This window comes from Geotrypetes seraphini, chromosome 2 (genome assembly GCF_902459505.1).
Source record: "Geotrypetes seraphini chromosome 2, aGeoSer1.1, whole genome shotgun sequence".
Classification (NCBI taxonomy): domain Eukaryota; kingdom Metazoa; phylum Chordata; class Amphibia; order Gymnophiona; family Dermophiidae; genus Geotrypetes; species Geotrypetes seraphini.
This window is the reverse complement of record NC_047085.1, coordinates 398,898,351-398,925,966: the sequence shown is the minus strand read 5'-3', so window position 1 is coordinate 398,925,966 and position 27,616 is coordinate 398,898,351. Positions and strand designations below refer to the sequence as shown.

Genomic DNA, 27,616 nt, shown 5'->3' with positions numbered 1-27,616 from the left:
ACAAGAGCAGAAAGAGCCAGGTCTTCAAACTTTAATAGCAACCAGAGGTACAATTCAAATTAATGAGTCAATGAATCATAAAAACATCTGATGAGTCATAGGACTTGACATGCAACGTGTTTCAGCTAAAACACCTGCATCAGGAGTCCATACATATTCTAATAAAAACAAACCAATTATAGAAATCAAATCCGTAAGGATAAAGGAAAAGAAGGAACTGAAGGCGCTTGCTTAAGTGGCTTTTTCTATACATGCACTGCCATATAGACACAAATGTTCTTGTATAATTTTACTTACATCTGAAATAAATAATCAAGATAATAATAATATAATGCAACAAATTCTAAATTAAGCACACTGTACTTTTCGTGTTTTTGTTTAACTATCTTTAGGGATATACTTTTGGCAAGTCTGGAGAGAATCTTACTATGAGGCTGCGATCTTCATCATTCAAGGCATTGCTTCAACAGGTAAATATGTCTCAAATATGGAGATAGACACAAGCCCCGTACTGACAAATCTGGTGTGTGGTAACTCATCCAGATAAGTTCTACTCGTATTCATATAACTTTATCTGGAAGTTAACTTTGAGCTGCTTAACTGTCTTGTTAAATTTATGCCGATAGTTGACTATAAAAATATAGCCGGTTGAGGTTTTTTTTAAAAAAATTAGTATTTATTGAATTTTTTCAATATAATCAAGCATAAAACTTGTACAGAAAGGAAATTCAGCAAAAATTGATACAAATGAAAACGTATATAAAAGAATGTCAAATATAAGCATAAATTTCAACTCAAGTCCTCAATCAGATCCAAGAAGGGTAATAGGCGAATCAAAGTAATTGTATTAAACCAAGCAATAACTAGTTGAGTGAGATTAAAGCACCCTTTCTTTTAACTAAGCACTTTCTTTCTCCAGAGATGCAGTTGAGAGAGAGGTTGTCAGTTGAGATGACTCAAAGAAAACATATTTATGAGAATGATAGTTAATTACACATTTACATGGATGTCGCAAGTAAAAGGTCGCCCCCAGAGATATAACATCAGGTTTCCTTAACAAAAATTCTCGTCTCCTTCTCTGCGTATCCTTAGCCAAATCTGGGAACATCTGAATTTTACAACCTAAAAATTCTTTTTGTTTATTTTTAAAGAAAAGTCTCAGCAACCAGTTTTTATCTGGTGCGAGAGCTACTGTCAAAAGTAAAGTGGCTGGGGTCACTAATTCTTTATCAGATAGCCGGTTGAGGTTAATGTTTAATTAAAACACCAAATACATTTTTGAAAAATGCATCTATTACCAAAACAAAAAATGACTCCTGGAGGTGCATGGAGGGACAGTTTTGAAAAGACTTGAGTGTGGGGAGGGGTAGTTGGGTCTTTCTGGTTCCGGGTCAGAGTCTCACTGCCTCAGGGGTCTTGGGGCCTAGGTGGGGCTCTCTGATCCTCAATTTGGGCATCTTGAGTCTTTGCCTGTTTTCTATCAAAGTAACTGGGATATTAAATTTTAATTTACCTCCAGAGGTGAAATAAAGATTTGACTCTATTCAAAAAGAACATAAGAATAGCCATACTGAGTCAGACCAAATGTCCATCTAGCCCACTATTCTGTTTTAAACAGTGGCCAATGGAGGTCACAAGTACCTGGCAGAAACCCAAACAGTAGCAACATTCCATGCTACAAATCCCAGGGCAAGTAGTGACTTCCCCCAGGGCTCTCTCAACAATGCTTCCTCCAGGAGCTTGGCCGAACCTTTTTTTAAACCCAGCTATGCTAACTACTGTTGCCACATCTTCTGGCAACAAGTTCCAGAACTTGACTAGTCATTGAGTGAAAAAAATATTTCCTCCTATTTTGTGTTAAAAGTATTTCCACGTATCATCACTTACGATTTTGTAGACCTCAATCATATCTCCCCTTAGCTATCTTTTTCTAAATGGTAGCCTACTGCTTAGTGCATTTAACTTTAAATCAAGACCCTGGGTTCAAATCCCATGTTAACTTTTTTTTTTTTTTTAATTATGATCCTTCCAGAAATAGAAATATGCCTATTGTACTTAAATGTTAACCTTTAAGCATGAAGGCTATTAAAGTGGTATACATTCAGGTATAATAGGTATTTTTCTGTTTCTGGAGATATCCCACACTGCTCCTTGTGACCCTGGGCAAGTCACTTAATCCGCGAATATCAGGGGAGTATTGTAACTGCACATTTTTATTGCACTTTAGTAAAAGGACCCCTTAAAGGCTAATGAAAATGTACCAGATTTTTTTTTGTATTTGTACCTTCAGCAGCTCTGCTGAGTTGTACCAAACTACCTCTATAATTGCATAATATGACAATCTTTATCTCAAAGATTCCCAAAGGTCTTAAATTACAGTCAAGCCTCGGTTTGCTAGCAAGACGACCAAAACACTCAAGCAAACTAACTCGCAAACCGAGCATTGATTCGATTTGCGAGCCCCTGACCCAACCCCCGGAACCAGCTTTGTTGCTCCCCCGAGGCCACTGGCGCTGCTCTCTCCCTTCGCGATCGCCTCCTCCCCCCCCCCCCCCCCCCACTGACCGGCCCTATCCTTACCCGTGTGCCGCCGGTGTTGAAAGTGCCTGCTGCCAGTTTCCTTGCTAGGCTGCTGCTGGGCCTTGAGCATCTGTGCATGCTCAAGGCCTTCTGGCTCTCACCCTCTCCGAGATTCTCATGAGATTTCAAATCAAAGCCAGTTCCCGGGGTTGGGGGTCGGACAGATGTACTGTAGCTAATGCATCCTTGAACTGCAACGACTATCCATACCTGCATTGTAATGCATATCTAATTCTCCAACTGTACTGTAAGATGCCTTGAACCTCTGTAGGTATAGTGCAGCTCATAAATCCCAGATTAGATTAGAAGATGTGCTAAATCAGTGGTACTTGTATTTAACAGGAAATTGGATGGTTTGATGATCACAAGAATGCTGTAGGCGTTTTGCTTACAAGACTCGCCACAGATGCTTCCCAAGTCAAGGGGGTAAGTGAAAATGTAAAATATGTATCAGAAGTCATTCATGTTCAGCAATATTCCTGGAACAAAGGCATTCCCTGACTTGGTACATCAGGCTCCGTCTCTGGCAGTGTTCAAATCCATGCTGAATGCCCACTTTTTTGAAGCTGTATTTAAATCCTAACCTAACTCGCTTGTAAAGCACCCATATCTGTCTGGCATTCCATCTATAGTCTCTACCTACCTCCTCATTCCCTTTGTAATTCCCTACCATAGCAGTGTGTTTAGATTCACCGTTTTTGTCCATCACAACTAGATTGTAAGCTCTTTCAAGCAGGGACTGTCTCTTGGTGTGTTTAACATATAGCGTTGTGTGCATCTGGTAGCACTATAGAAATAATAGTAGTAGAAATAACTTTAGAGATGTACTGTTTGTTATGAGAGGGAAGGTGGCCAACTTTATTTAGACTTGTTAACTCCCCTCTTTTGAAATGGTAGCTTCTGTAACAGGAAGAAGCCAGAAACTGACAAAAAGACACAGTTTCTGTGTCATGCCCGGTCACTGTGAAGAAACCCGGCAGTGGTGTCACTAAGAGTAAGCAAAAGGCTACAGGAGTTAAAAATGTTCCTGAACTTAAGTCTTATTTGCCTTTTAGGTAAGAATCCTGTTAGCCAGAATCCATCTCCTGGCCTCACATCATCTGCTCTAGGCAGAGCACAGAGAGGGGGGTGGGGGTGGAGAAAACGGCCCCTACAGGTTCTAATCGGAACAGTCAGGCTGCCTGAGAGAGCCTTAGCTGCACCTGGAGTTGCAGTTAAACAGGCACCAGCCCTGAAGCTAGAGAGGAGTGGCTCCATTCTCAAGCAGAGCTTCAAGCTAGAGAATGACACGGTAACAAAATTCATCACCGTTCCCGTCGCGGGAAACCATCTTCATGTCATTCTTTAAGGAGAGAGGGAAGAATCAGAGTATAATTGGGCACAACCACTGACCCGCAAGCTTTGCTTTGAAGAATGCTGGTGTAGAAGGACCGAGGTTGAAATAGACACTAGAAAAATGACATGGGATTATTACCTGCGGTTATCTGTAGGGATGGGAACGGTGATGAATTTTGTCACCATGTCATTCTCTACTTCAAGCACAGAAGCAGGAAGACTATCCACTCCATGCCTGAGCTAGTTTTGCCACACACCCTGCAACCATGACCGGTTCCCTCAACGCATGAATTAGTGCACCCTAGGGGCCTGATTCTATAACGATTTAGGCATCTAACTTTTTTAATTGGTTCAATCGACAGCACCCTTAAAAAAAAATTAATTTTCAGGTAGGCATCTACACCGAGGCGTCTACCCCAAAAGTGGGTGTGGTGAGGGGCATATGGGCGTGGAATGAGTCGGGCGCTGGTATTTTAGGCCAAGAAAACCCTGGCCTAATATACCAGGGCCTAGTAGCACATAACTTGATTAGGTGCCGCTAGGCACAATTCTGTAAACGACGGCTAACTTTGAATGGCGTGCGGTAGGTGCCGTTTCCTAGGTGCCATTTATAGAATCGGGCCCTAACTATAAAAATACCACAAAACCTGTTACTGCATTTGTGTATTACCTGTTTTGCCACACACACAACTGCACGTTAATAGCCTAACACACTTTAGTGAAAGGGACCCTGTATCATAAGTGTCTTAGGGCAGATAACATACTCAGTTGGAAAGCCTGGCATAGGGTCGTAGCGACACTTCTATTTGGTTTTGCCAGCCTTGAAGCTTGATTTTATGATCCACAGTGTCAAAGTGATATAGTATTTACAAAGCATTTGAACTGTGGGATGCCACAGTTCTAATCCTTGCTGTCTCACATTTTTATTTAGTATCTACATCAAGCCTCTGGCTGAGCTGCTTCGGTTGTTGGATAAAAAATATCTATGCCGATTATACGCAAATGCTCATACCCATTGTACCAAATCTATCCATAGTGTTGAGTAAACTGACTGTGTGCCTTATTTCCAACTCAGAAATTGACAAAAAAAAAACCCCAAAAAACCCCAGCACTGCTTGAACCAAAGCAAAACAGAGATTCATTGGGTACCGATCATAAAGTGGATAAACACCTGACTTTAAAATACGCTACATGCTAAGATGTCTATTATATCCCTATCGGTGTCTTAGCATGTAGTGTGCGCTGATTAGCATGTGTTAAATTGGTTAGCGCACCTTAGTAAAAGGACCTCGTTGTGTGTAATGTATATATATATATATATATATATATATATATATATACAGTTAAACCAGGTCCCAAATTGATAATACTGTAAATATGGTGGGCTTCACTCTAGCTGTAATTTCTGCAGCTTTTCTGGAGCACTTTTATAATAACATCTAGCTACTTATGGGTATTTTATATAAAACAGTCTAACTAGCAACTAGGCAACATGTCAAAAATTACTCTGCTAGAACTGTACCAAACATATATTCCTATTACGAATAATGGGCATTGAGCTTGAACATAAACGATTTCTGATGTCACATTGCTTCATTTATTAAGCATTTATTGCAGTAGGACTTTGCACAGTAGAGCCCCAGACTATTCGTGTTAAAATTTAAATTGATACAGTATTTGGCTCTATTTGGACAGCCTAACTTTTCTCCACAAATATACTTTTTTTTTTTTTTTTTTTTAAACTTTGTCTTACAGATTTTCCCTTCTCTATTAGTTTGCCTCTCCTCCTGCATCATTGATTATAATTTCATTTTCATATGATACATTTTTACTAATCCATTAAATTTTTGTCTTATGACAGGCTACTGGGACTCGAATGGGTTTGATTATCATGACTATCTGCACCTTACTGGCAGCCATTATTATTGCCTTTATATATAGCTGGCAGCTGACGCTGATGATCCTTGCCTGTGTTCCATTTCTGACTGGGGCAAATTTTATTAGAATGAAATCAATGGCTGGTCATGCTTCTAAAGATCAAAAAGCCTTGGAGGAAGCTGGAAGAGTAAGTTTATAATTCACTTATTAATAAACACACACTGTGAACCAAAAAAAAAAAAATACACCAAAATGTTTTTTATAGCCTCTTTCACAGAAGTCTGCCAATTCTTATGAAATTTACCCCCTCTTCTATGAAACTGCGATAGCAGTTTCTAGAGCAGAGAGCTGCACTGAATTGCCCGCGCTGCTCCTGACGCTCATTGAGTTCTTGTTAGCGTCGGGAGCAGCACAGGCCATTCAGCGCAGTTCCCCGCACTAAAAACTGCTAGCACAGTTTCGTAGAAGAGGGGGTTAGTGTGTTGTATCCTGAATGAAATTGATGTAAAATGTTGTAAATAATTTTACCATCACAACACTACTTTGTGAAAATTAATTGTGAACTGAATAAAAACAGATCAAAAAGTTTTATGGTGTATTTTGCAGAAAAATTTAGCCAAAAAGTAATGTTTCAATTAAGCAAATGTTCCAAAGTGCGCCCCCTTTGCATGAAGGCATCCCCTCAGCCTTGGCTGCCATTAATGTATGGACTTGTCAATGATGCTGTGCTTAAGCTCAGCCCAGAGATGAGGCATTGCTTAAAGTCTTCGACATTGGATATCATTGTCTGGTAGATAGTCTGGGTGACCAGTCCTTTACAGGACTTGCCCCTCCCATATCCTAATGGCCTTATGGGCCTAATGGGACGTGGACAGAATTTTGGTCGAAAATGTCATCTTTTCCTTATGACTGGGATAGCCATCCAGATGATCACCCGAAATTGGAAGAAATGTGATTGTTTAAATTTTTTGTTCTGGCGGGCAAGTCTTTGCTCTAGTTAGAGATTTGAAAGAATAAATGCTGAAAATTTAGGACATGGTAATATATTTAAATTAATATGGGGCCCATTGGCATCTTATGTTACCTCATTGTAATTGTTTGTTGACTGTGAATCAGTTTGTTTTTTACTATGGTACATATCCAGGGCAGGGGGAGAGGGATTCTTTATGTCATAAATTGATTTTTGAATATTTATAATTGGGATGGGTGTGAAGATATCATTATTCAGAATAGATAGGATATTTATGATAATATATGTTTGTGTTATATGGAATGATAATTGTTTGGGTGGATAGATGAGTGGATTGGGGGGGGGAATGGATGATTATGAACATGAGAAAGATGAATGTGCTTTTATTGTAATTACTATGAGTTGAATTGGTTGTATGCACTGTTGTAGTTTTAAAAATTAATAAAGAATATTAAAAAAAAAAAGGGGTATAAAGACAGACTTCCTGGTGGTCTGGGCGTCTCAATGGCCTGGACATCCAGATAGAGGATTAAAAAATAATTATTATTTTTAGACATATGATGGTTTGCCTTTCAAAAATAGGCATTTTCTTAGTGCTGCCTTTGGACATTTAGCACCATAATTCCAAATTAGACTTAAGACATATGTTTCAAAAATGCCCCTCATACTGTATCTTCAATGTATTTTGCAGGTGGCCATTTACACGGGCAGAGTCTGGGAAGAGTGAGAGTGTGGTGTATACTTTCATGCATAACTTATAGATTGCTATAAGATATTTTTATATCTCCTGAATCTGGGTACAAATATTCGCACCATCTTTTTGGCTGGTATATAAGCTTATGCCTAAGCACACAGGCACGCATATATCCAGTTGCTTAATAGAAAAAGCTCCATATAGGTGCCCTTTATAGAATTGCCCTCCACTTGTATGAGTGCAATAGAACTTTCTAACACATGGCAATCAATTTGTACATGTGAAAATATGTACGTTTTGCATGCACTATAATTTTTAAGGTTTATAAACAGTTTATAACAAATGCACATAACTAGTGGAGAGAAATTGACTTCAAAAGCCAAGTTGACTTCAAAAGCCTTCAGTATTTTCATTAGTTGCAAATTAGTATGGATAAAATTCATTATACAATATTATAGTCTAATATTTTCCTAGTCTATCAATTTCATCTAGAATATTTATTGCATAATGATCTGTGTTTCTTGTTTACTACTTTTTAGATCTCCACTGAAGCTGTAGAAAATATAAGAACGGTAGTTTCTTTAACAAGAGAAGATACATTTTATGTAAAATATACCACAAGTTTAGATGGACCTTACAGGTGAGAAATGTACTAAATCTTTTATAAAATCCAACTTTTGCCTATTCCATTTTGTACCAAAGTATGATGTGGTGGGCCATTCAGGGGTCGATTAACTAGACAGTGGCCTCATAAGTCTTTCATTAGATCAAAGCAAAATGTTCTGGCTCGCTTTTCTAGTGTTCTCTCCAAGTCACAGTTTGAGTATGAAACTTCAAGGTTCAACGTCGGTGTCCCCTGCGGAAGGCGTCGTTCGGATGCCAAAACTAGGATCCTTGTCGGGACTTGTATTTTTCTGAATAAAGACAGTTTTCCTTGGCTGATTGGACTCCTCTCTTGCCTCTTTTGCTGTACTTTGCTCTTTTGCTCACATAAAGCATGCACGTTTTCTATTAAGGACTGCCATACTAAAGAGGAGATGCTCTTGTCAAAGCCCTGATTGGTATGAAGTTTGAAAGGCTAGTGGCTTGGTTCAAGCACCTGCTCAAATGGGATTCCTGGAATAGAAGGTCAAGGGTCATGGATTTGATATACAATACTGCCTTTCTGTCATACAATCAAAGCAGTTTACATTTGTTATATGCAGGTACTTTCCCTAGTGGGCCTACAATCTTCACTTTTTGCTCCAGGAGCAGTGGAGAGTTTAAAAGACTTGCCTAGGATCACAAGGAGCCACAGTTGAACCTGAGCCCAGTTCTCCAAATTCTCAGTCCACTGCACTAATGATTAGGCAACTCCTCAGTACTTCTTCCAAAGCAAAAGTACTGAAGCAATTACTGAAACATGAGGGCCTTATATACTTATACGTATTAAGGGTTTTGCAGTTAAAAGGCAGAATCTGCAAACCTGCACAATTAACACAGGGAGCAGACCTAACATTTAAAGAGAAGGCAGCTGTATTACTAATGGTTAATGCTGCACATTAAAGCCATGGCTACTAATGTGGAATGAATTTTTTCTACACCTCTAGAAATGTAGTTGACTGTTTCATGTTAGCATCCTTATTAGCAATGAATGTTAATTGCAAAGTGCTTTCCCTTTCCCTTCCCACTAATAAACATTTCTGTTAAGTATTTACTTCAACACCCAGGCGGGTTACAATTAAACATACACAGTTCATTTACGAAAAGACAAGAACAGAGTGCTAGGAATGATTAATAAGGGGATCACGAACAGATCGGAGAAGGTTATCATGCCGCTGTACCGGACCATAGTACACCCTCACCTGGAATACTGTGTCCAGCACTGGTCGCCGTACATGAAGAAGGACACAGTACTACTCGAAAGGGTTCAGAGAAGAACAACTAAAATGGTTAAGGGGCTGGAGGTGTTGCCGTACAGTGAGAGATTAGAGAAACTGGGCCTCTTCTCCCTTGAAAAAAGGAGACTGAGAGGGGACATTTGGAATCATTCAAGACAATGAAGGGAATAGACTTAGTAAATAAAGACAGGTTGTTCACCCTCTCCAAGGTAGAGAGTACGAGAGGGCACTCTCTAAAGTTAAAAGGGGATAGATTCTGTATGAACATAAGGAAGTTCTTCTTCACCCAGAAAGTGGTAGAAAACTGGAACGCTCTTCCGGAGGCTGTTATAGGGGAAAACACCCTCCAGGGATTCAAGACAAAGTTAGACAAGTTCCTGCTGAACTGGAACGTACGCAGGTAAGGCTAGACTCAGGGCACGATGGACCACTGGTATGACCCAGCAGCGGCAATTCTTATGTTAACTATACACATTGACAGTTCTATCTATGCTGTTATATGTAGTCAGTTAAGTGCGGTGCCCGGCATCACTGAGCCATGTGGCCCCCCTGCTCTTCCTTATTGCATCATGTGCCCCTTACTGCTTGGGCGCCTCCCCCGCCCCCTGCTTACCTCTTGAAACGTTTGCCGGCATGAGCACCTTCAGACGTTATGCCCTGGTCCCTGCAACTATTAAATGATATGAGAAGGGAGCTAAGGCCAGAGTGAGCAGCAGGCGGAAGAAGCTACTCATGCCGGCAAATATTCCAAGAGCTGCGTGTGAGGGGGGCAGAGGGGCGCAGGTGTCCCAGTGAAGACGGCTCCCCCCTCTCCTCCCCGGGCTCCCTTACACCACTGTGTAATCCAGCTCCACAAACCCAGAAATTCAATGCTTGAGCCTGGATATGGCATTGAATTTCTAGGTTTAAAGCCAATGAATTGGAAGAACTGTGATAGATTAAATTACACTTTCTGGTGGGAATCTCTCTGTTATTCTTTTAAAATAGAACGTTCAATGGCCATACAACAGGGACGGTATAAGAAATTTATGGATGTTTGGAAACCATTGACTAAGTTCTGTAAGGAATGATAATTGATTTTTTTTTTTAATCGATCCTTAAGCATACACATCCAGGGAGGAGGGGAGGGTTTTGCATTGGAATTTCATTCAGGGAATATATGGAGGTTTCCTGTAGGTATGTACTTTTTCTGATTATTTGATGGGGGTGGGGGAAATGGTTGTACATTAATGTCTGTAAGTTAATGTGCATTTCATGTAAACTTATGTATATTGAAATTGTTTGCATTAGTTTGGAAATTAATAAAGATTTACAAAAAAAAAAAAAAAGCCAATGGCATTCTGCAAAATGCTGATTACCATTGGTTAAATATTGAGAGAAAAATGCCTGTTAACACCTTAATGTGATGTGCATGTTTCTTTCCATACCAATTAGATCTCTAGCCTTTTGATGGTGCTGCCAGTGATGATAGGCACAAACTGTTGTCACCATCATCTTGTTTTGAAAGCTATAGGCCCATGAAGAGACAATGACCTTCAGTGCATTACCATAAAGACGTGCTGAGCGTCCATTGAATTAATCACTATATACAGCTAAGTGTTGCCCTGGTTCCTGGATAAAAGCTAAATACTGTAGGCTTTATAAGGTTTTGAGACGCTTATCCAGGGATATTTTTCCAGGTGCAATGATAGGTTGCTATATTCCTTGGCATACTAAAATTAGCCAATTAAATTAAAAACAGCTAATTTAAAGATTGTTAGAGTGGCAAAAGAAAAACTGACATTTGGGATCAGTGATAGTTCACATTAAGTCCATCTGTTTGGTTGCATTCCATTGTCAGTTGGATGTGAACACTTGAGGTTCTTTAGTCTTTATCTAAAAAGAATTTCCTCTTACTTTCATCTCATCAGGAGGTTTTTTGGTCTTACGACTTTATATTTTGAGGATTTGTTGATATACTTCACAATCCAATACATGAATCCAACTTCTCCCACTTTGAGTTTAAAGTCAATCCATCCAGGTTTTTATTGGCTATTAATGAAGGAATGTTGGTCAGTGAAATTAAGAGTACTTGAAACATTACAGGTATTCTCAATGGACTGCAGTTGATTATGCAGCTTCTTATGTGGTGATTTTAATATCTTGGTTTCTGTATTTACTAATTTTTATTTATTTATTGAAAGGGATGCCATGATCAAAGCTCCATTATATGGATTCACCTACGGAATATCACAGTCTTGCAACTATTTTGTTAATGCGGCTGTTTTCAGATTTGGAGCTTGGCTTATTGCACACTGTTACACAGGATTTGAAAATGTGTTTATGTAAGTAGCCTGGCTTGATCTTACTAACAATTGGACATATTGGTGATAATTTAATCAAGGTTTATGTACATGTCACGCCTGTTTTACAGGTGGAAAAGTGATATACATATGCAGACAAGATGGCGTAGATGTCACTCTGCATCCTTATGGGCTGTATACAATGCCCACTTTCAAAGCTTATTGCTTGGTTCATCATTCAGCGAAGAAAGAACACCAGTGTTCTCCCCAGAAATTTTTTCCAGCCGGGTGGCATGAAGAAATAGCTGGGTGGGGCGGGATAGGGAAATTTGGTGGTGGGGAAAATGAAAAGGTCCTTTTACTAAAGCTTGCTAGCCATTTTAACACACGCTAATGTGTCCATTATAGTTTATGGATGCGTTAGCGTTTAGTGTGCGCTAAAACAGCTAGTATGCCTTAGTAAAAAGATCACTAAATGTGCACTATTTTTATTAGTTAATTGTTATTAATTATTTTCCAGTGCTCAATATGACTTTCTTTTTGGCAGTGTTCTAGTAGCGTTTAAGCCACCCTTGAAAAAAAGTAATGCAGATCCTCTTATTCCGAATAACTACTGGCCAGTATAAACCTTCCATTTCTTTCAAAACTACCGTACTTGAGAGTGGTATTCAATCAACTTTAAACTCATGTTGAATCAGTTAATGCTTTGCATCCCCGGCAATCTGTGTTTTAAGACACAGCACAGAGACAGTAGTTCCTGCCTTAGGGCTCCTTATACAAAGCTGCGATAGCAATTCTGCCACAGCAAATGCACTGAAGCCCATAGGAATTGAATGGACTTTGGTCCATTTGCCATGGGAGAATTGCTACTGTGGCTTTGTAAAAGGGATCCTTACTGAGTGAACTCCATACTAGTCACCTAAAGACCAATGTTTCTCAACTTGTTCAAGCCAAGTACTCCCCTAAGTCTAACAAATACCAACTGAGTACCTCAGTCCAAGTTCCATCCCTGACCCTACTCCCATTATAATAGTACTAATTGTAATGCAATTTCTTCCATTCACTTTTCATGTACACACAACCCTACTGTACAACCATTAAAATACTCCTCCCCAAAGTCAAAATTATAAAAATCCTATTAATACAAAAATAATAATAATAATGCAGAATATATTTATAAGTCCAACTTTAAAAGCAAGGATAAGTCTCCCCCAATACACCCCCAAACAATAAGATGTATAATCTAGAAAAGTGTTTCTCTACAGCACTGCAACTGCAGCAATAACCCCAGGACTACCATACAAGGAAAACAATACCTTCCTTGAATAAGTCAAAGGATATTAAGGAGAAAACATGTTCATTCAGGTGCAGCAGAACAGAAAGATACACACTAGTTCTATTCATGGTGCTCAGAAAAAACCCCAACAAAACACATCCTTCAAAAAACGTGCTCAGGGTTTACAGTTTTTCCTCTATCTTCCTCAACAGCCCATCCTTCCACGTTACAACTTTGTACACCATTCAAAACACAGATGTCATAGTCTAATGCACTTGTCTACGCCAGGCATCCTTTTCCATGCTGTACCAACCTGCTACAGATAAACTATAAAACTAAGCACAAAAACATTTTGCCATCCCTTGCCTCCAACAAATCAGCATATCTAAGACCATAATGCCTTAAAACCTCATATCGCCTATATACTGATTACAGCTCACATTGGGCAGTTAAAAATTATGACATTCTTCAAGCATCCAGTCCCTGCTCTATTAAATAACACCAGTTACGACCCTCCCACTGCAGAATCTTTTATTTTTTTTTTTTTTTTCCAGGGGTGGGGGGGGGCAAGGTCGCAATGGTTCATAGTCATTTGCGTGCGGGACTTCAGCACGCCGACATTTCAGCGCAGACAAATCAGCACAAGACTCCAGCACGCCACCTAAAAAGTTACTTTTAAAGAGCTCCGATGCGGGGTGTGTGTCGGAACCCCCCCCAATTTACTTCATACTGTTCGCGCTGCCATTGGGGGGGGGTTGTGGTGTAGGAACTCTCCATTATAGAGTAAACTTAACTTTTTCATGACTTTTTAGGAAAAAGTTCAGATTTCTCTATAATGACACCCCCCTCAATGGCAGCGCGAAGAGTATGAAGTAAAGTGGGGAGGTTCCCCACACACACAGCCCCATCAGAGCTCTTTAAAAGTAACTTTTTAGGCGGTGCGCTGGGGTCTTGCGCCGAAGTCTCGTGCGTTTTTGTCCTATCACCGGTCGGAAGTAGCTTTCACTATGTTTTATGTTCCCAAATACCTGTAAACATAAATAAATAAATGTGCGTAGACTTCCAGACTTGTGTGTGTTTAAAGTCAAGGGTTGAATGGAAAGAGTTAATCCTAAATACCAGAAAGTCACAGGCAAATAATGAATCAGTTTAGTCACTTTGGCACTCGGCGTCTCACCTCCTGGGGCTTTGGCTATATCGGCCTTGGGATAGTTGTGTCTAGTTAGCGGTTCGGGGCTTGTGGGCACTGCCAGAGCCAAGCTGCGGTGGGCAACAGGAGCTGGGCAGCCAGAGCCATGGCCGCCATGGTGCCAGCCCCGGTGCCGGGCATCTTCCTCCTCCTCTTCCTCCGGTAGCCACTTGACTTGCCCCAAACATATGCTGCGCAGGAGCTGCCGAAAGCCTTGCACCGTCAGCGAGCTGTTGTCACTGTAGCGTGAGAAAAGCACGTGCAACTACCGCCGCTGAGCCAGCAACGCCCGCTCCTAGTCCATGGTGGCCAGCTCTAGCTCTACACTGTTTCCACCACCGGCTGCACAACAAGAACAAGGGTGGCGAGATGAGCATCGACAGCATCAGCCCTTCCCAGCCGCCCCTTCCCTCCCAGCTCACACATCCGTTGGCAAAGTCGCTAGGCAAATCGTAAGCTTCCCTCCATCGCTGACCTATATTACATAGGTCAGCGACTGAGGGAAGCATACAACTTGCTTCAGGCCTTCCTCGTTGCCGGGTCCTGCTTTCGCGGAAACAGAAAGTAGGCAGGACCCGGCAGCGAGGAAGGCCCAAAGCAAGTTGTAAGCTTCTATCCGTCATTGACCAGTCTCCTGCCTTAGCTCATAGCGAACTCATGCTTCGGAGCTCTAAGGTGTGCGTGCCGGTTTCCCTTCTCTACTTCCCCTCCCTCCCCCCCCCCCACCGGACGTAACTTCCGGTTTCTGAGGGAAGAGAAGGAAAGCCGGCACACACACCTTAGAGCCCCGAAGCATGAGTTCACATCTCCAAGCCAGTGAGAGATGGGTTTTTTGGGGGGATTTTTTTTATGTTGAGCGGGGCAGCAGCAGGATTCCCGATAGATGACAGCCGGGCGGTCATCTAAATTAGCCGAGCGGAGCGCCCGGCTAAATGGCCCTGGGGAGAACACTGAACACTATTCTAAATTGATCCATACTGCTTTAAATAAGCTTTGCACCGACTTCAATATCAGTAGGACTCTAGGCCCCCTGAGCTCAGAAGACCCCACTTCTGATTCTTCCATCCTGCTGCTTGATACTCTTGCCAGTTTTGGGCAGAACAAGTTGATTATACTTCATTCCTCCTTAATTGTCACTTCTCCCTTTCTTATTCTCCTCCCTCCTCCAGAAAGCTCTGTCCAACTCCAGTCTTTCTGGTGCACTTTCAATGCTATCACTCTCTTCTCCTTCAAAACTCCAGGGCATGAATTCCTCTGACTCCCCTCTTGACATCTGGCCAGCTCATTTATTCAAGTGTCCCTTTATTTTTACCCATCCTTACTTCAGCTAATGGTATTGTTCCAGCACATTTTCTTTTCAGTGTTTTTCTTGTACCTCTTCTCACTCTGATTCAATCTAACAACGGTCTTCTTTTCTGCTACATGGACAATATTCAGATCTTGTACCATCTCTCTTCCAACATCTCTGAGCTCAACCAATATTTGTAGAAAGTATCCACCTGGTTTCAAAACCACCATCTTTATCTCAACACCAGTAAATGTGTAGCTATTCATTTTCCCAGCCCATGGGTGCCTACGTCTGCTTCTCCTTATATTGGCAATCAACCTCTTCCTTTCAATGATACCATCAAAATTCTTGGTGTGACCTTCAACTCTAATCTCTTCTTCAAATCTCATATTGAGAATATACAGTACTTCACATCTCATTATTTGCCCTGCACCATGTTCACACTGTTAGATCTCTTCTTTGCATTGGTGCAGTTTTTCTTCTCCTAGGCTTAGTCATCACTCACCCTGACTATTTCAGGTCTCTTTTCATTGGTCTCCCGATGTACTCATAAATGGATTAAACTTGTACAATCAACTGCCATTCACTTAACTTCATAAATCCAAACCTTTTGATCACATCATTCTACTCCTTCAGCATGAAATCTGGCTCCTATTATTTATTTTAAAATTTATGTTCCACCTTAAACCTAAGCGGATTATATTAAAAGCACATACATAAGCTCTTACATATAACATTGAATGCCCTAACACTTATCTTTAATGGTTGACTCCCTCTTGCATCTGACTATAAATCCCATCTGTTTATCCTCTATACTTTCCCTATGCTTTGTTCTCTTGAGAAATATTTATTTGCATTTACATCCCCTTCAGTCCTCCACTTTGATAACTACACATGCCTGTTCCATTAGCTATGCTGGACCCAAACTGTAGAAATCCCTCCTGGTTCCATTCCACTTAGAACCCTCCTAAACCAAATTCAAGCTATTCACTTTAATCTTCCCTAACACTTAATTTCTTTTCAACTCCCTTCCTTCACCATTTGTTATCTCTCTCATTTTCTGTGATTTTTTTTTTTTTTTACTCTGAAAACTGCATAAAACCAGCAATGGCCCATATCAAAATGATGTGAATAAATAAATTAATTATTTTTCTGCCAAATCTGGAAGGAAAAAGGCTGAATACCAAATTTGGGTTGGTTTCAGTGCCAAAATCAAAACTGAAATGTGGTTGGCCTGCATTAAGCTATGACTAATAATAAATCTAATGGAACATTATTTAAACATTCCCAAAACTTAATTACAGATTTGAAGTTCACATGGAATATATTGCAAATTTTTTTTTAATGGAAATATTGAATTGAAATCCTTTTTTATTTTGATTAATGCCACCTGCAACCATAAAATATTAAGTTTATGTGATCGCCAACTCCTTAACCAAATGTTTTTTTCATTTGTAGTGTATTCTCTGCTATCGTGTTCGCAGCTATGAGTGTTGGACAGTCCACTTCTCTGGCACCAGACTTTGGAAAAGCAAAAGTTTCAGCTCAACGAATTTTTAAGCTTCTAAGTAGGAAGCCACTAATTGATAGCTATAGTGAAGAAGGTCAAAAACTGGTAAGAACCAAGCAATTATTACTAGATACAGTTCTTAAATGTAGCAAAATTTGTCCATTAACTGAATGGAACAGAGGTTTTGGTGATTGACTGATTCTATTTGGCTGAATGCTGAACCTATATAGGAAGAGGAAAGTTCTGTCACTGCCATTACAATGTGGTAAAATCTCTGTGGGAAGATAGAAACATGATGGCAGATAAAAGGCCAAATGGCCAATCTAGTCTGCCCATCCGCAGTAACCATTAGCTCTTCTTCTCTCTGAGATTCCACGTGCCTATCCTATGCCCTCCAGCGGTTAATGAATAGGCTTTGCACATAATTGTGTGGTGCATACAAGATTTCAGCACTCTGAGACCTCTTTATTTCCATATGTTTACAAATGAGAACAATTTATTTCCCCTATTCCCTTTGTATGACTATGAACATAAGAATAGCCTTACTGGTCAGACCAATGGTCCATCAAGCCCAGTAGCCCATTCTCTTGTTTTTATTTTTTTTTATTTCTTTATTGAATTTTCACATAATTCACAAGATATCCTTGCACAAGAAAAACAGATGAAACAACCCTATAATGTATCAAAAGTCCAAAGGTAATAAGATAAATTTTCTTAGATCACTATAAACGAATAGGAAGGATCCAAAAAAATAGTGAAGAGAAACTAATATCAATAAAAATCATAAGATAAAAGGAAAAGGTTTAACAGAGATTCCCGTTACATAGTATGTATTCCAAACATTAAACACTAACAGTACCCAACTTCTTCATATCAAGAAATGCTCGCAAGTGTTCAGGCGCAAAGAAAACATATTTAACTCCAAGGTACTTTACTAAACATTTACATGGGTAGGCTAAAAGAAAAGTTGCCCCAAGTGTCAGAGTTTCAGATCTTATCATCAGGAAAAGTTTTTGCCCCTCTTGTGTTTGCCTCGTGACATCTGGGTAGACCCAGACTCTTTTTCCCAGAAATAGAGATTGAGAATTCCAAAAGTATATTCGTAGGAAAGAATTTGCGTCTTGCTCAAAACCAAAGGAAATTAGTAAAGTAGCTCGCTCTGTGGTCTCTGAAACAGAAGTTTCAAGTATTTCAGTGAGATTCAGTAAATCCGTAGCTCCAGCTCCTTGAACAGGGGTGGCCCCTATTTCCTTCTTTAGGAGGATATAGTATATACAATTTAATTGGTGGAATTAAGTCTGAGGAATACTTCAAAATTTCCATAAGATATTTTTTTAAACATCTCTATAGGGGATGTTCCCACTGATCTTGGAAAATTGAGAATACGCATATTCAATCTTCTATTGTAATTTTCCAGTTGCTCCATTTTCCTATTTAGATTAGTTTTGTCCTTAACCATTTCTGTGGATAGAATCTGTAGTTCCGTCACCTTACTCTTAACCTGGTTAAGTTCTGCATTAAAATGTTCTGTAGTGCCTTTGAGCTTTTCTGAAAGAGTATTTACAGTACTCACAAGCGTCGCAATTTCTTGGGAAGATTTGTTAACTGTAGAGTTGATCTTCATGAGAGCTTCCCAAATGCTCTCTAATGAGACCGCTGACAATTTTCTGCTTTGAGAAGAAACCTGCCTGGTTTCTCCTACCTCTGGAAGTTCTAACGCGGCTACAACCCCTGCTGCAGGTGTCTCCCTCAGAGAAAGCATATCGGGAGATACTTCCTGCTCAGCTGCAGTAGTCTCCGGGTGTGGAGGTGGAACGAATATTGGGGGGGAGAGAGAAACCTCCAAGTCTAAGGCCCCAACCTCTCTTCCAGTTCAGGGAACTGCAAGACATTCCTCCGATGTCCCCCCACGGGACCTGGCTCTGACAAAATCCAGCATGGATTTTGGGTAGGGGTAGAAGTTCGAGCCGCAGGGGGCTCGGCATGAACAATTCCCTTTCGTTTAGAATGCGGCATATCGACGCAAAAAGAAAGAGTTAAGGAAACAAAGAATATCGCCTGCAGCAGATAGAATGAAGATGCCGAAATTAAGCTGCCACCATCTTGGATCATCCTCCTCCTCTCTTCCCCACGGTGGCCAATCCAGGTCACTAATACCTGGCCAAAACCCAAGGAGTAGCAACATTCCATGCTACCGATTCAGGGCAAACAGTGGCTTCCCCAGTGTCTTTCTCAATAACAGACTATGGACTTTTCCTCCAGGAACTTATCCACACCTTTCTTAAAACCAGCTATGCTATCCACACTTACCACAACCTCTGGCAATGCATTCCAGAGCTTAACTATTCTCTGAGGTTTGTAGAATAAGAACATAGTATATTTATACTATATTTTATTAGATATGGAAGACAATTTTTTATTTTTTAATTTCTTTTCTTTTTTTTATTATTTAAATTGTACCTTTCCCTCACAATTCTTGGCATTTTGTTATATCTTTTCTATTTTAATAATTGTTTACTCAGATACTTTAGCTAGATTGTGAGCCTTCGGGACAGATAGGGAAGTTCTAAGTACCTGTATTTTATTGTAAACCGCTTAGATCTGTAACAAACTTAGGCGGCATATCAAATGTTATTAAAAAATAAACAAAATATTTTCCTAGCACATCTGTGCATTATAAATAGAGAGCTAATGATCAACCTTGTATTTAAAATAATGTTATATGGCATGATTTTATTCAATTAGGTCACACAGAATCCTTTTATTAAGCTGTGGCAAAACCTGGCCTTAGTGTGCCCCTGTGGGGGTTTTTCCTGCATGCTAAGGTAATTTAAACAAAGCAGTGAAATGGCTAATTTTCCAATTTTTTTGTATTAATGGCCATGACCTAATGTTTCCATTAGTGTGCGGCCATTAAGTAATTTACCATGTGAACACTTAAGAGGAAATTCTATAAATATTGGCAACTTATCTTAGGGCGCTGGTAGGCACCCTACTGGTGCCTAAATTAAGAAGGCAATGCTGTTTCAAATGGTACTTAAATAAAAATTTCAGTGCTTAAACAAATGGGCACCAGAATCGTGCCTCTGGAGGCACCTACCAGAGACTTAACACTGGAAGTGGCATTAGGCACCGGTTCATAGACAACGGCGCGAAAGACAAAGGCGCGCCCAGACAATTGAGCGCAGCGTGGAGGCGCGCGCCGCTCAAAATTACTGTTTTTAGGGGCTCCGACGGGGGGTTTTGTTGGGGAACCCCCCCACTTTATTTAATAGACATCGCGCCGGCGTTATGGGGGGTTTGGGGGGTTGTAACCCTCCACATTTTACTGTAAACTTAACTTTTTCCCTAAAAACAGGGAAAAAGTGAAGTTTTCAGTAAAATGTGGGGGGTTACAACCCCCACAATGCGGCGCAATGTCTATTAAGTAAAGTGGGGGGGTTGCCCCCCCCGTCAGAGCCCTGAAAACATTAATTTTGAGCGGCGCACACCTCCGCGCTGCGCTCAATTGTCTGGGCGCACCTTTGTCCCGGCGCGCTTTTGACCTGACACCTTGGGCACCAGAAGTAGGGTTACCAGACATCTGGATTTCCCCAGCACATAAATGACACTATTCTATAATGTTGTGTGCAGATTTTCAGCCTGCCCCTTCTTGAGCTGCTGATTTACTTGCATTCGAGCCATCTTCTCTTGCTTCTATTTTTTCTTAATGATATCTCCAATATTACAATAACATACAGTCCAGATATAGACAGAATGACTTCTCTATTAAAGTGCCGATAGGATATCAGATTACCCTCTGAGCCACCATACTCAATAGGGTTAGTTCCTCATTCTTCCCTCAAGGCACAACTTCATTAATTTCTTACTTTGATATTCTTATTAAATTGCATAAATATATGTTTCATCAATAAATATATAACTTAATTCATTAAATCATTTTAGTAGTATGAATTTATGATTTAGTTTCACTACTTAGTTTTTCAGCTGTTAGTATTAATCCCCTTCACCAACGCGTTTCGCTTTCTTTGTCAAGGTAGGAGGAAGCTGAAAAGACAAAAATACAACATACTACCATTAAAACAAAATTAAACGCCCCGTTGCAAAAAACAAACTTGCTACAGGCTCCTCTCTTAGATGCCCAGTGTTAGTTTCAATTAACTTCAATAACTGATTGTTAAAGTCAATTAATTGATAGTTAACCAATATAGTTGCGTGCGGATTTTCAATTGGTACCAAAATCTCAGTGCCATATATAGAATCAAGGCGTTAACACTTCATTGTCTCAGGTACAAAGAAAGATTTTGGGGTCTTATCAAGCCGCGCTATTGGGGTTAGCGCGTCAGACATTTTATCACACGCTAACCCCCATGGCTGGCGAAAAAACTAACGCCTGCTCAATGCAGGCGTTAGCGGCTAGCGCGGCAGGCAGTTTAAAGCGCGGTATTACACGCGTTAAACCCCTACCGCAGCTTGATAAAAGGACCCCTTTAATTCTTTAGGAACAGAAAAATATCTACTGTACCTGAATGTAACTTGCTTTGAGCTATAACTGGAAAAAAAGGTGTGAGCTAAATCCAGACCTTTTTTTTTTAATCTACTTCTTGATTTTCAAACTTAGGTTACATTTTGTCATTGTCTATAATATACTGGTCTTTTCTACTATTTTCAGAATACCTTCAATGGAAATATTGAATTCAGAAACATCCAGTTTGTGTATCCCACAAGACCAGAAGTTCAGGTTTTACAGGGGCTCAGTATCGGTGTTAATAAAGGACAGACACTTGCACTTGTTGGAAGCAGTGGATGTGGGAAGAGTACCTCGATTCAGTTGTTGGAGAGATTCTACGATCCTATGGAAGGACACGTGGTAAGGATGCATGCAAACCTTGTGAAAATTCTCCCTTACCCCCAAACAGAAGGAATGCAACCCTTCTCCAGGCCTACTCTTTCACAGGTGACATAATGGCAAGCCAGAATAGGAGAGATCCCCAGTTGTTCCTGCCCACACTGGATCCTCAGTCAAAATGGCAGTCTCAATCACTCCTGCATATGCTGGTTCTGATCCCAAAATGGCTGCTGAGATCTTCAGTAGCAGCCTTGCGAGACCTGCTGTTGGAGGTCTCAGCAGCCATTTTAACCAAGAAACTAGTGTGGTCAAAAGCAACTACACCAACATTATGCTAGACTGGGAGTGGGGGAGATTTATGTATAGGTCCAAGGGGGGGACTCATTTTTGGGGGGAGTGGTCTGTGGGTGGGTTTGAGAGAGGTCGCCTCTTCAGAGGAAGGGGAAGGATGCCTCTTCTGTTTAGGTGGGAAGCTCCTTCTCTTTTGGAGTACAGGGAGTGGGAACTGTTCCCATTTTGAGGCCAGGCTGGGGTAGGGCCAGTTTTGGTTTCGACTGAAACAGAGTGGCAAATTTCAGCTGCAGATCTGTTTTCAGCTAAAACAAACAACAAAACTGGCTTCTGCCAGCCTCTACTGTGTAAGAGGTAGATAAAATATTTTTGTTTTCAGTCTCCTATAGTCAGGTTATCCTCAGCCCAGCCTGAGGATATGTCAAGGCGTCGATCAAGGACAAGTCACACATCCCTGTCTCAATTTTATGCTGCTTTGAATGTAATCCGCCTAGAATAGTAGATAATGCATTATTACACATTAAGTACAAGGTTTTAATGGCTATTTCTAGTAATTATATATAGTTTGTGTCTTAAGTTCTCTAACTATCCCCCACAATAAACATTCATGCACTACCTCTACTGTATGAAAATCTATCCCATGCTTATTCAGTGTGGGTATCCTGAGGACTGGTCTAGGTCATATCCTCATTTTTTCAATATAATCCCTGTACTCTGTTCGCCTGTCCTCACAAATTAAATTATTGCAAAGTGAATGTTCCTCATTTTTCTATTTAGGTTGCAGATGGAGTGGACACCAAGGCTTTGAATTTACAATGGCTCAGATCGCAGCTGGGTATTGTGTCCCAAGAGCCGATTCTGTTTGACTGCAGCATTACTGAAAATATTCAGTACGGAGACAATAGCAGAATTGTATCCAAAGAAGAGGTTGAACAAGCAGCTAGAGCAGCAAATATCCATACTTTCATAGTGAACCTACCTGATGTAAGCACATTTTTATTTAATCTAAATTTTTGAGTAATTCTATAACAAGGCACTTACTAAAAGCATTGTTAATGGCAGTGGAGGCTCGGGTCACGTTTAAGTTAAGATGTATCTGCTTTAAGGCATATTCTGGTTTAATACTTGAATATCTTTTGAACTTATTTGTATTTACTATTTCAAACACTTCAGGAAATCTCATGCGCTATTTGCGTTCCCATCCATCGAGGGTTGTAAATCTAAGATTTCATCAGCGTCTTTTGTCCTTTCAAGCAGCTTCTTGGGACAAGGATTCAAATTATTTAATTGTGTCCTCTGTCACAATTAAATGTGCTTTAAAAACTTATCTTTTTATTAAATCTTTTGGAAGTTAGATATATTTTCTTAATTATACTTAATTTGTAGATTTTTTATCTTTTGTGCCTAGAACTTAACAGTTTTGCGGTATAAAAGTGTGTTTTTATGTTATGTTATTTACTCCTTCTACTCATTTCTCTAGCACTACTAGACATACGCAGCACTGTACATTAAAACATAGAAGAGATGGTCCCTGCTCAAAAAAGCTTACAATCTAGTCAAGACAGACAAATTGGACATAACTGGTTTATGTACTGTAGATTAGAGTTGCGTGGGGACAGAAATCCCACCCATCCCCGCGAGGAATCCCTCCATTCCCATCCGTCCCTATAAACTACAGAAATAGTTATTTCATTTAATTATGCTACTGAATTAAAGGCTCTGGTAAGCACCCATTTACATATAAGCAAAGACAGTTTATTAATTAGGAAATATTAATTGGAAAGAATACATACTTTGTAAACGGGTTTCTACTAGAGGTCTGCACGGGAACGGGGATCGCGGGAATCCCCCCTAACCCACGGGACTCCCATGGGGACCCCCCTCTGGCCCACGGGACTACCACGGGGACCCCCCTCTAGCCAATGGGACTCCCATGGGGATGGAAGGCTTTAGAAGCAGGGTTCGTCCATATAATATAATGGACACGTCAGCCTTAGTAAAAGAGGGAGTTTATAAGTTAATTACCTGAACAGAAAACAAAAAAGGGTTCCACCAAAGAGATTCCACAAGGAAAACAGCAGTGCCAACACAAAAAAAAACTGTGGAATTGATGATCCTGTCAGAAGTAATTGCTGCTTTTTATGGGGACGGGTGGGGATGGAGGTAATTCCTTGCGGGGACGGGTGTGGACGGAGAGGATGGGTGGGATTTCTGACCCTGCGCAACTCTCTAGTTTCTACCAGAGCCTCTAATGTAAATATAAAATAGAAATACTCGACTGATGAGGAGTTCCTCCGCAGTTGGCTGGGGGTCCCTTTTACCAAGCTTGGCAGGCAGCAGTAGCATCCCTGAGTCACAGATGCAGACACCTCAGTGGCTCATGGATGCTGCCAGCGACTGCTGTGCTTGGTGGAGGGGGAGTTCTGCTCATCTCTAGAGGAGGTCCTCTGCTGGCGGTGCTTGGGGATCCCCACCAGTCACAGCAAGGATCAGCAACTTTTCCTTTTCTTTTGAACACAGTACAAAGATATTTGATATATACATTTCCCAAAGCTAACATATTTTAGTCAATAAATTCAGTTTTTTACCTTTGTTATCTAGAAACTTATTTTTCCATCGAGTTGGTCCCAATTTCTTTTATCCACTTTCCAATCTTCTGTAAATTCTTCTGTTGCTGTCCATTGGTTCCTCCTACCATGGTCCAGCATTTATCTCTTTCTCATCTTTCGTGCCTGCCCACCAGCCCCATGCTCAACATTTCTCCTTCTGTTCTATCACCCCTCTCTAGCACCATGCCACATCTTTCCCTCCATTCCCTTCACCACTATGTCCAACATTCCTCCCTCTAGCATCCCTTTCAATCTGTTCCACTGTTCCCTTTCCACCACATTTCTCACTCTCGTCTTTCTCTTCCCTATCATCTGTACCTCCCTCCCTAAGACCAAAAATTCTCCTATTTGTTCTATTCCCCACGTGTACACAACCATCTCTCTTTCCTGCTCACTGACACACTCACGCCCAATTCTCCCTTTCTATTCCTCTCCCACCTCAGTATCTCTTTCCCTCCCTTTCTCTCTCCCCAGTTCATGCCTTCTATGTCCAAAAACGCATTCCCTTCCCCACTTCAGCATCTGTTTCCCTCCCTTCCTCCATCCTCTCTTCCAAGTTCATGCCTTCTGTGTCCAAAAAATGCACTCCCTCCCACCCCTTCATTCGAGTCCAGATAACAGCAGGGGTTGTAGGCAGCCTGCAGCACGCCATATGTAGCCGACTCGGAAGTCTTACCCCGAAGTCAGAGCTGACGTTGGAGGGAAGGCTTCGCGTCAGTCTGGTGGCAGCTGAGGTGTCAGGTGGGAGGGTTTAGATACTGGATGTAGAGGTGAGAGGAGACAGACTGTAGATAGAAAGGGGGAGGGATTAGACACACTGGATGAAAGAGGAAAGATAACAGGCAAGCTGGAATGCCTGGGAAGAAAGAAAAAGACAGATGATGGATGTAAAGAAAAGGAGAGGGGAGGAAGTCATTGAATGGAAGAGAGGAGAGGGGGAGGATGTGGATGGAAGGGAGGAAAGAGAAAGATGGGGCAGACACTGAATAGGAGAGAAAGAGAAATGAAGCAGATGCTGGCCTGAAAGGGGGGAGAGAAAGATGGACAGATGCTAGATGGAAGGGGGTGAGAGAAGGGTGGATGATGGATGGGGTGACAGAGGGGGCAGAAAGGAGGAAGAGGGGAGACAGATCAGATGCTGGGCAGAAGCAGGAGAAAGGGGCAGAGGCTGGATGGAAAGAGGGCGAGGGGCAGATGCTGGATGGAAATGGAGGAGAGGGAAGATGCTGGAGAGAAAAGAGAGAGAGGACAAATTCTGGATAGAAGGGGAGCAGAGAGAGAGGGGGAAATGCTGAATGATGGGAGAGAAAGATGATGGAATTAGTTACAGACTAGGAAATAAGAAGTGGAATAAGACAGCCAGAGTGAGGGAAAGAAATGGCAAGTTTTGATAGACAAAGCAGATCATCCAAGCTCACAGGGCTTCAGAAAGCTGGATCATTCTGGTAGCGGCAGAGCAGTTTTCATCCTCTTGCTGCAGTCCAAGATCCCAGGTCGCAACTCCTCACTGGGTTGTTGCAGCTTCGGCTCAGCAGCCCTCACCGTCCACCGATCCCCGTAAAGCTCTGAACCACAGATCGCGGCTAGTGCATGCTGTGCGTGACCAGCGAAGTTAGCTCATTTTGGGTTTGTCCTGGGGGGAAGGAAGAGGAGAACTGTGTCCGCCCGCTCTAGCCTGCACGTGACACCTCCCCATGAATCAGCAACAGTCTCTGTTACACAGGCAGTGAGCTCAGCATGGAGGCACACAGAGTCGTCGGGACTTGGGGCTCAGTTTGGCGTCTGACCCAGACCGGAAATTAGGTAGGCCTCGGGAAAGGAACCCCGGGTCCATCCCCATGGGAGTCTTGTCAGCCTTGGAGGGGTCCCCGTGGGAGTCCCGTTGACCTAGGGGGATCCCCGTTCCCATGCAGACCTCTACTGTAGATATTGATACCAACCACCCTTGCTACTAGCATTAATGGCAGAAAATGCACTTAAACTTAAGATGCAACCACTTACACCAGTTCTGTAGCTGCACCTAGATGCTAGCCAAGTTGATATTCAGTGCAGCCAGCTAAGCTTATATCGGCCAAAAATAAACCAGATATTCAATGCTGGTCACCAGCTCAGTGCCGACAGTGGGGATCAGACCGGCTAACTCCTTGGTCTGATTTTCAGCTCCTATATGCATAGTAAAGAACATTGCCCACACAATGTTCAAACTCCACCCATGGCACAAGCTCACTTGTATAATACACATCATCAAAACATGGAGTGCATTTGCTGCTAATTGGTATTGTGTAAGAGGTCATTTTTGCTGGTATGTGGACTAGAGAATGATGCGGGAACAAATTTGTCCCCGTTCCTGCAGGAACTCAATTTCCCCGACCCGTCCCCATGAGTTTTTTCTCTGTCCCTGCCCCATTCCTGTAAGCTCTGCCTTGACTGCACAAGCCTGGGTCTGGCTGAGAAATACGAAGGCACTCCAAGGCTTTGGAAATAAATGCCATCAGTTCCTTTCTATGGAACAGCCTCAGAGCCGAGGGATCCTCCCCTTCAGCCCCCCCTCAACTCCTCCAACTCTGCCTCTGGTCCGCTGGAATCTCCAGTGGCCCCAAACATAGTGAGAGCTAGTTTAGGGCTGATGTGCTGTGCTTCCTCTGCCTCTAACACCACCTTGTGCCGCTTGGCCCTCTGCTGATCCTCCTCCAACTGAGGCTGGATCTCTCTCTCTCTCTTTCTCTTTCTCTCTCTCTTTCTCTGCAACAAAAAAACACTTCTCCAAGGAACGTAAAATACTACAACAGTACTTTGGGACTGGCAACAGGCCTCAGCTCAGCAAGGTACCCGGACTTTAGCAGTCCTTCCAAAGTCCTCTTCACCGGGCCCTTGCATGCAATAAAAGTCAATCGTTTATCAGGGTTAGTCACATAACTCAGTTCTTTACCTGCCTCTCATCAAGCATTGGCATGCTCCACAGAGCTAATTGTGGGGCAAAAGTTG

General features: G+C 41.5%; 1 protein-coding gene across 10 annotated transcripts in view; it reads left to right on the top strand.

Moving 5' to 3' along the window:
* Positions 1-27,616, top strand: part of LOC117354083 (ATP-dependent translocase ABCB1-like) — a 161,561-nt gene that overhangs the window by 128,090 nt on the left and 5,855 nt on the right. For all 10 annotated transcript variants that reach the window (XM_033930918.1, XM_033930916.1, XM_033930912.1 and 7 more), the window contains 8 exons: positions 393-470; positions 2,923-3,006; positions 5,777-5,980; positions 7,997-8,097; positions 11,521-11,661; positions 16,831-16,987; positions 21,555-21,752; positions 22,800-23,006. In XM_033930918.1, the coding sequence (XP_033786809.1) occupies positions 393-470; positions 2,923-3,006; positions 5,777-5,980; positions 7,997-8,097; positions 11,521-11,661; positions 16,831-16,987; positions 21,555-21,752; positions 22,800-23,006 (1,170 nt within the window). The remainder of the gene's footprint in view (positions 1-392; positions 471-2,922; positions 3,007-5,776; positions 5,981-7,996; positions 8,098-11,520; positions 11,662-16,830; positions 16,988-21,554; positions 21,753-22,799; positions 23,007-27,616) is intronic.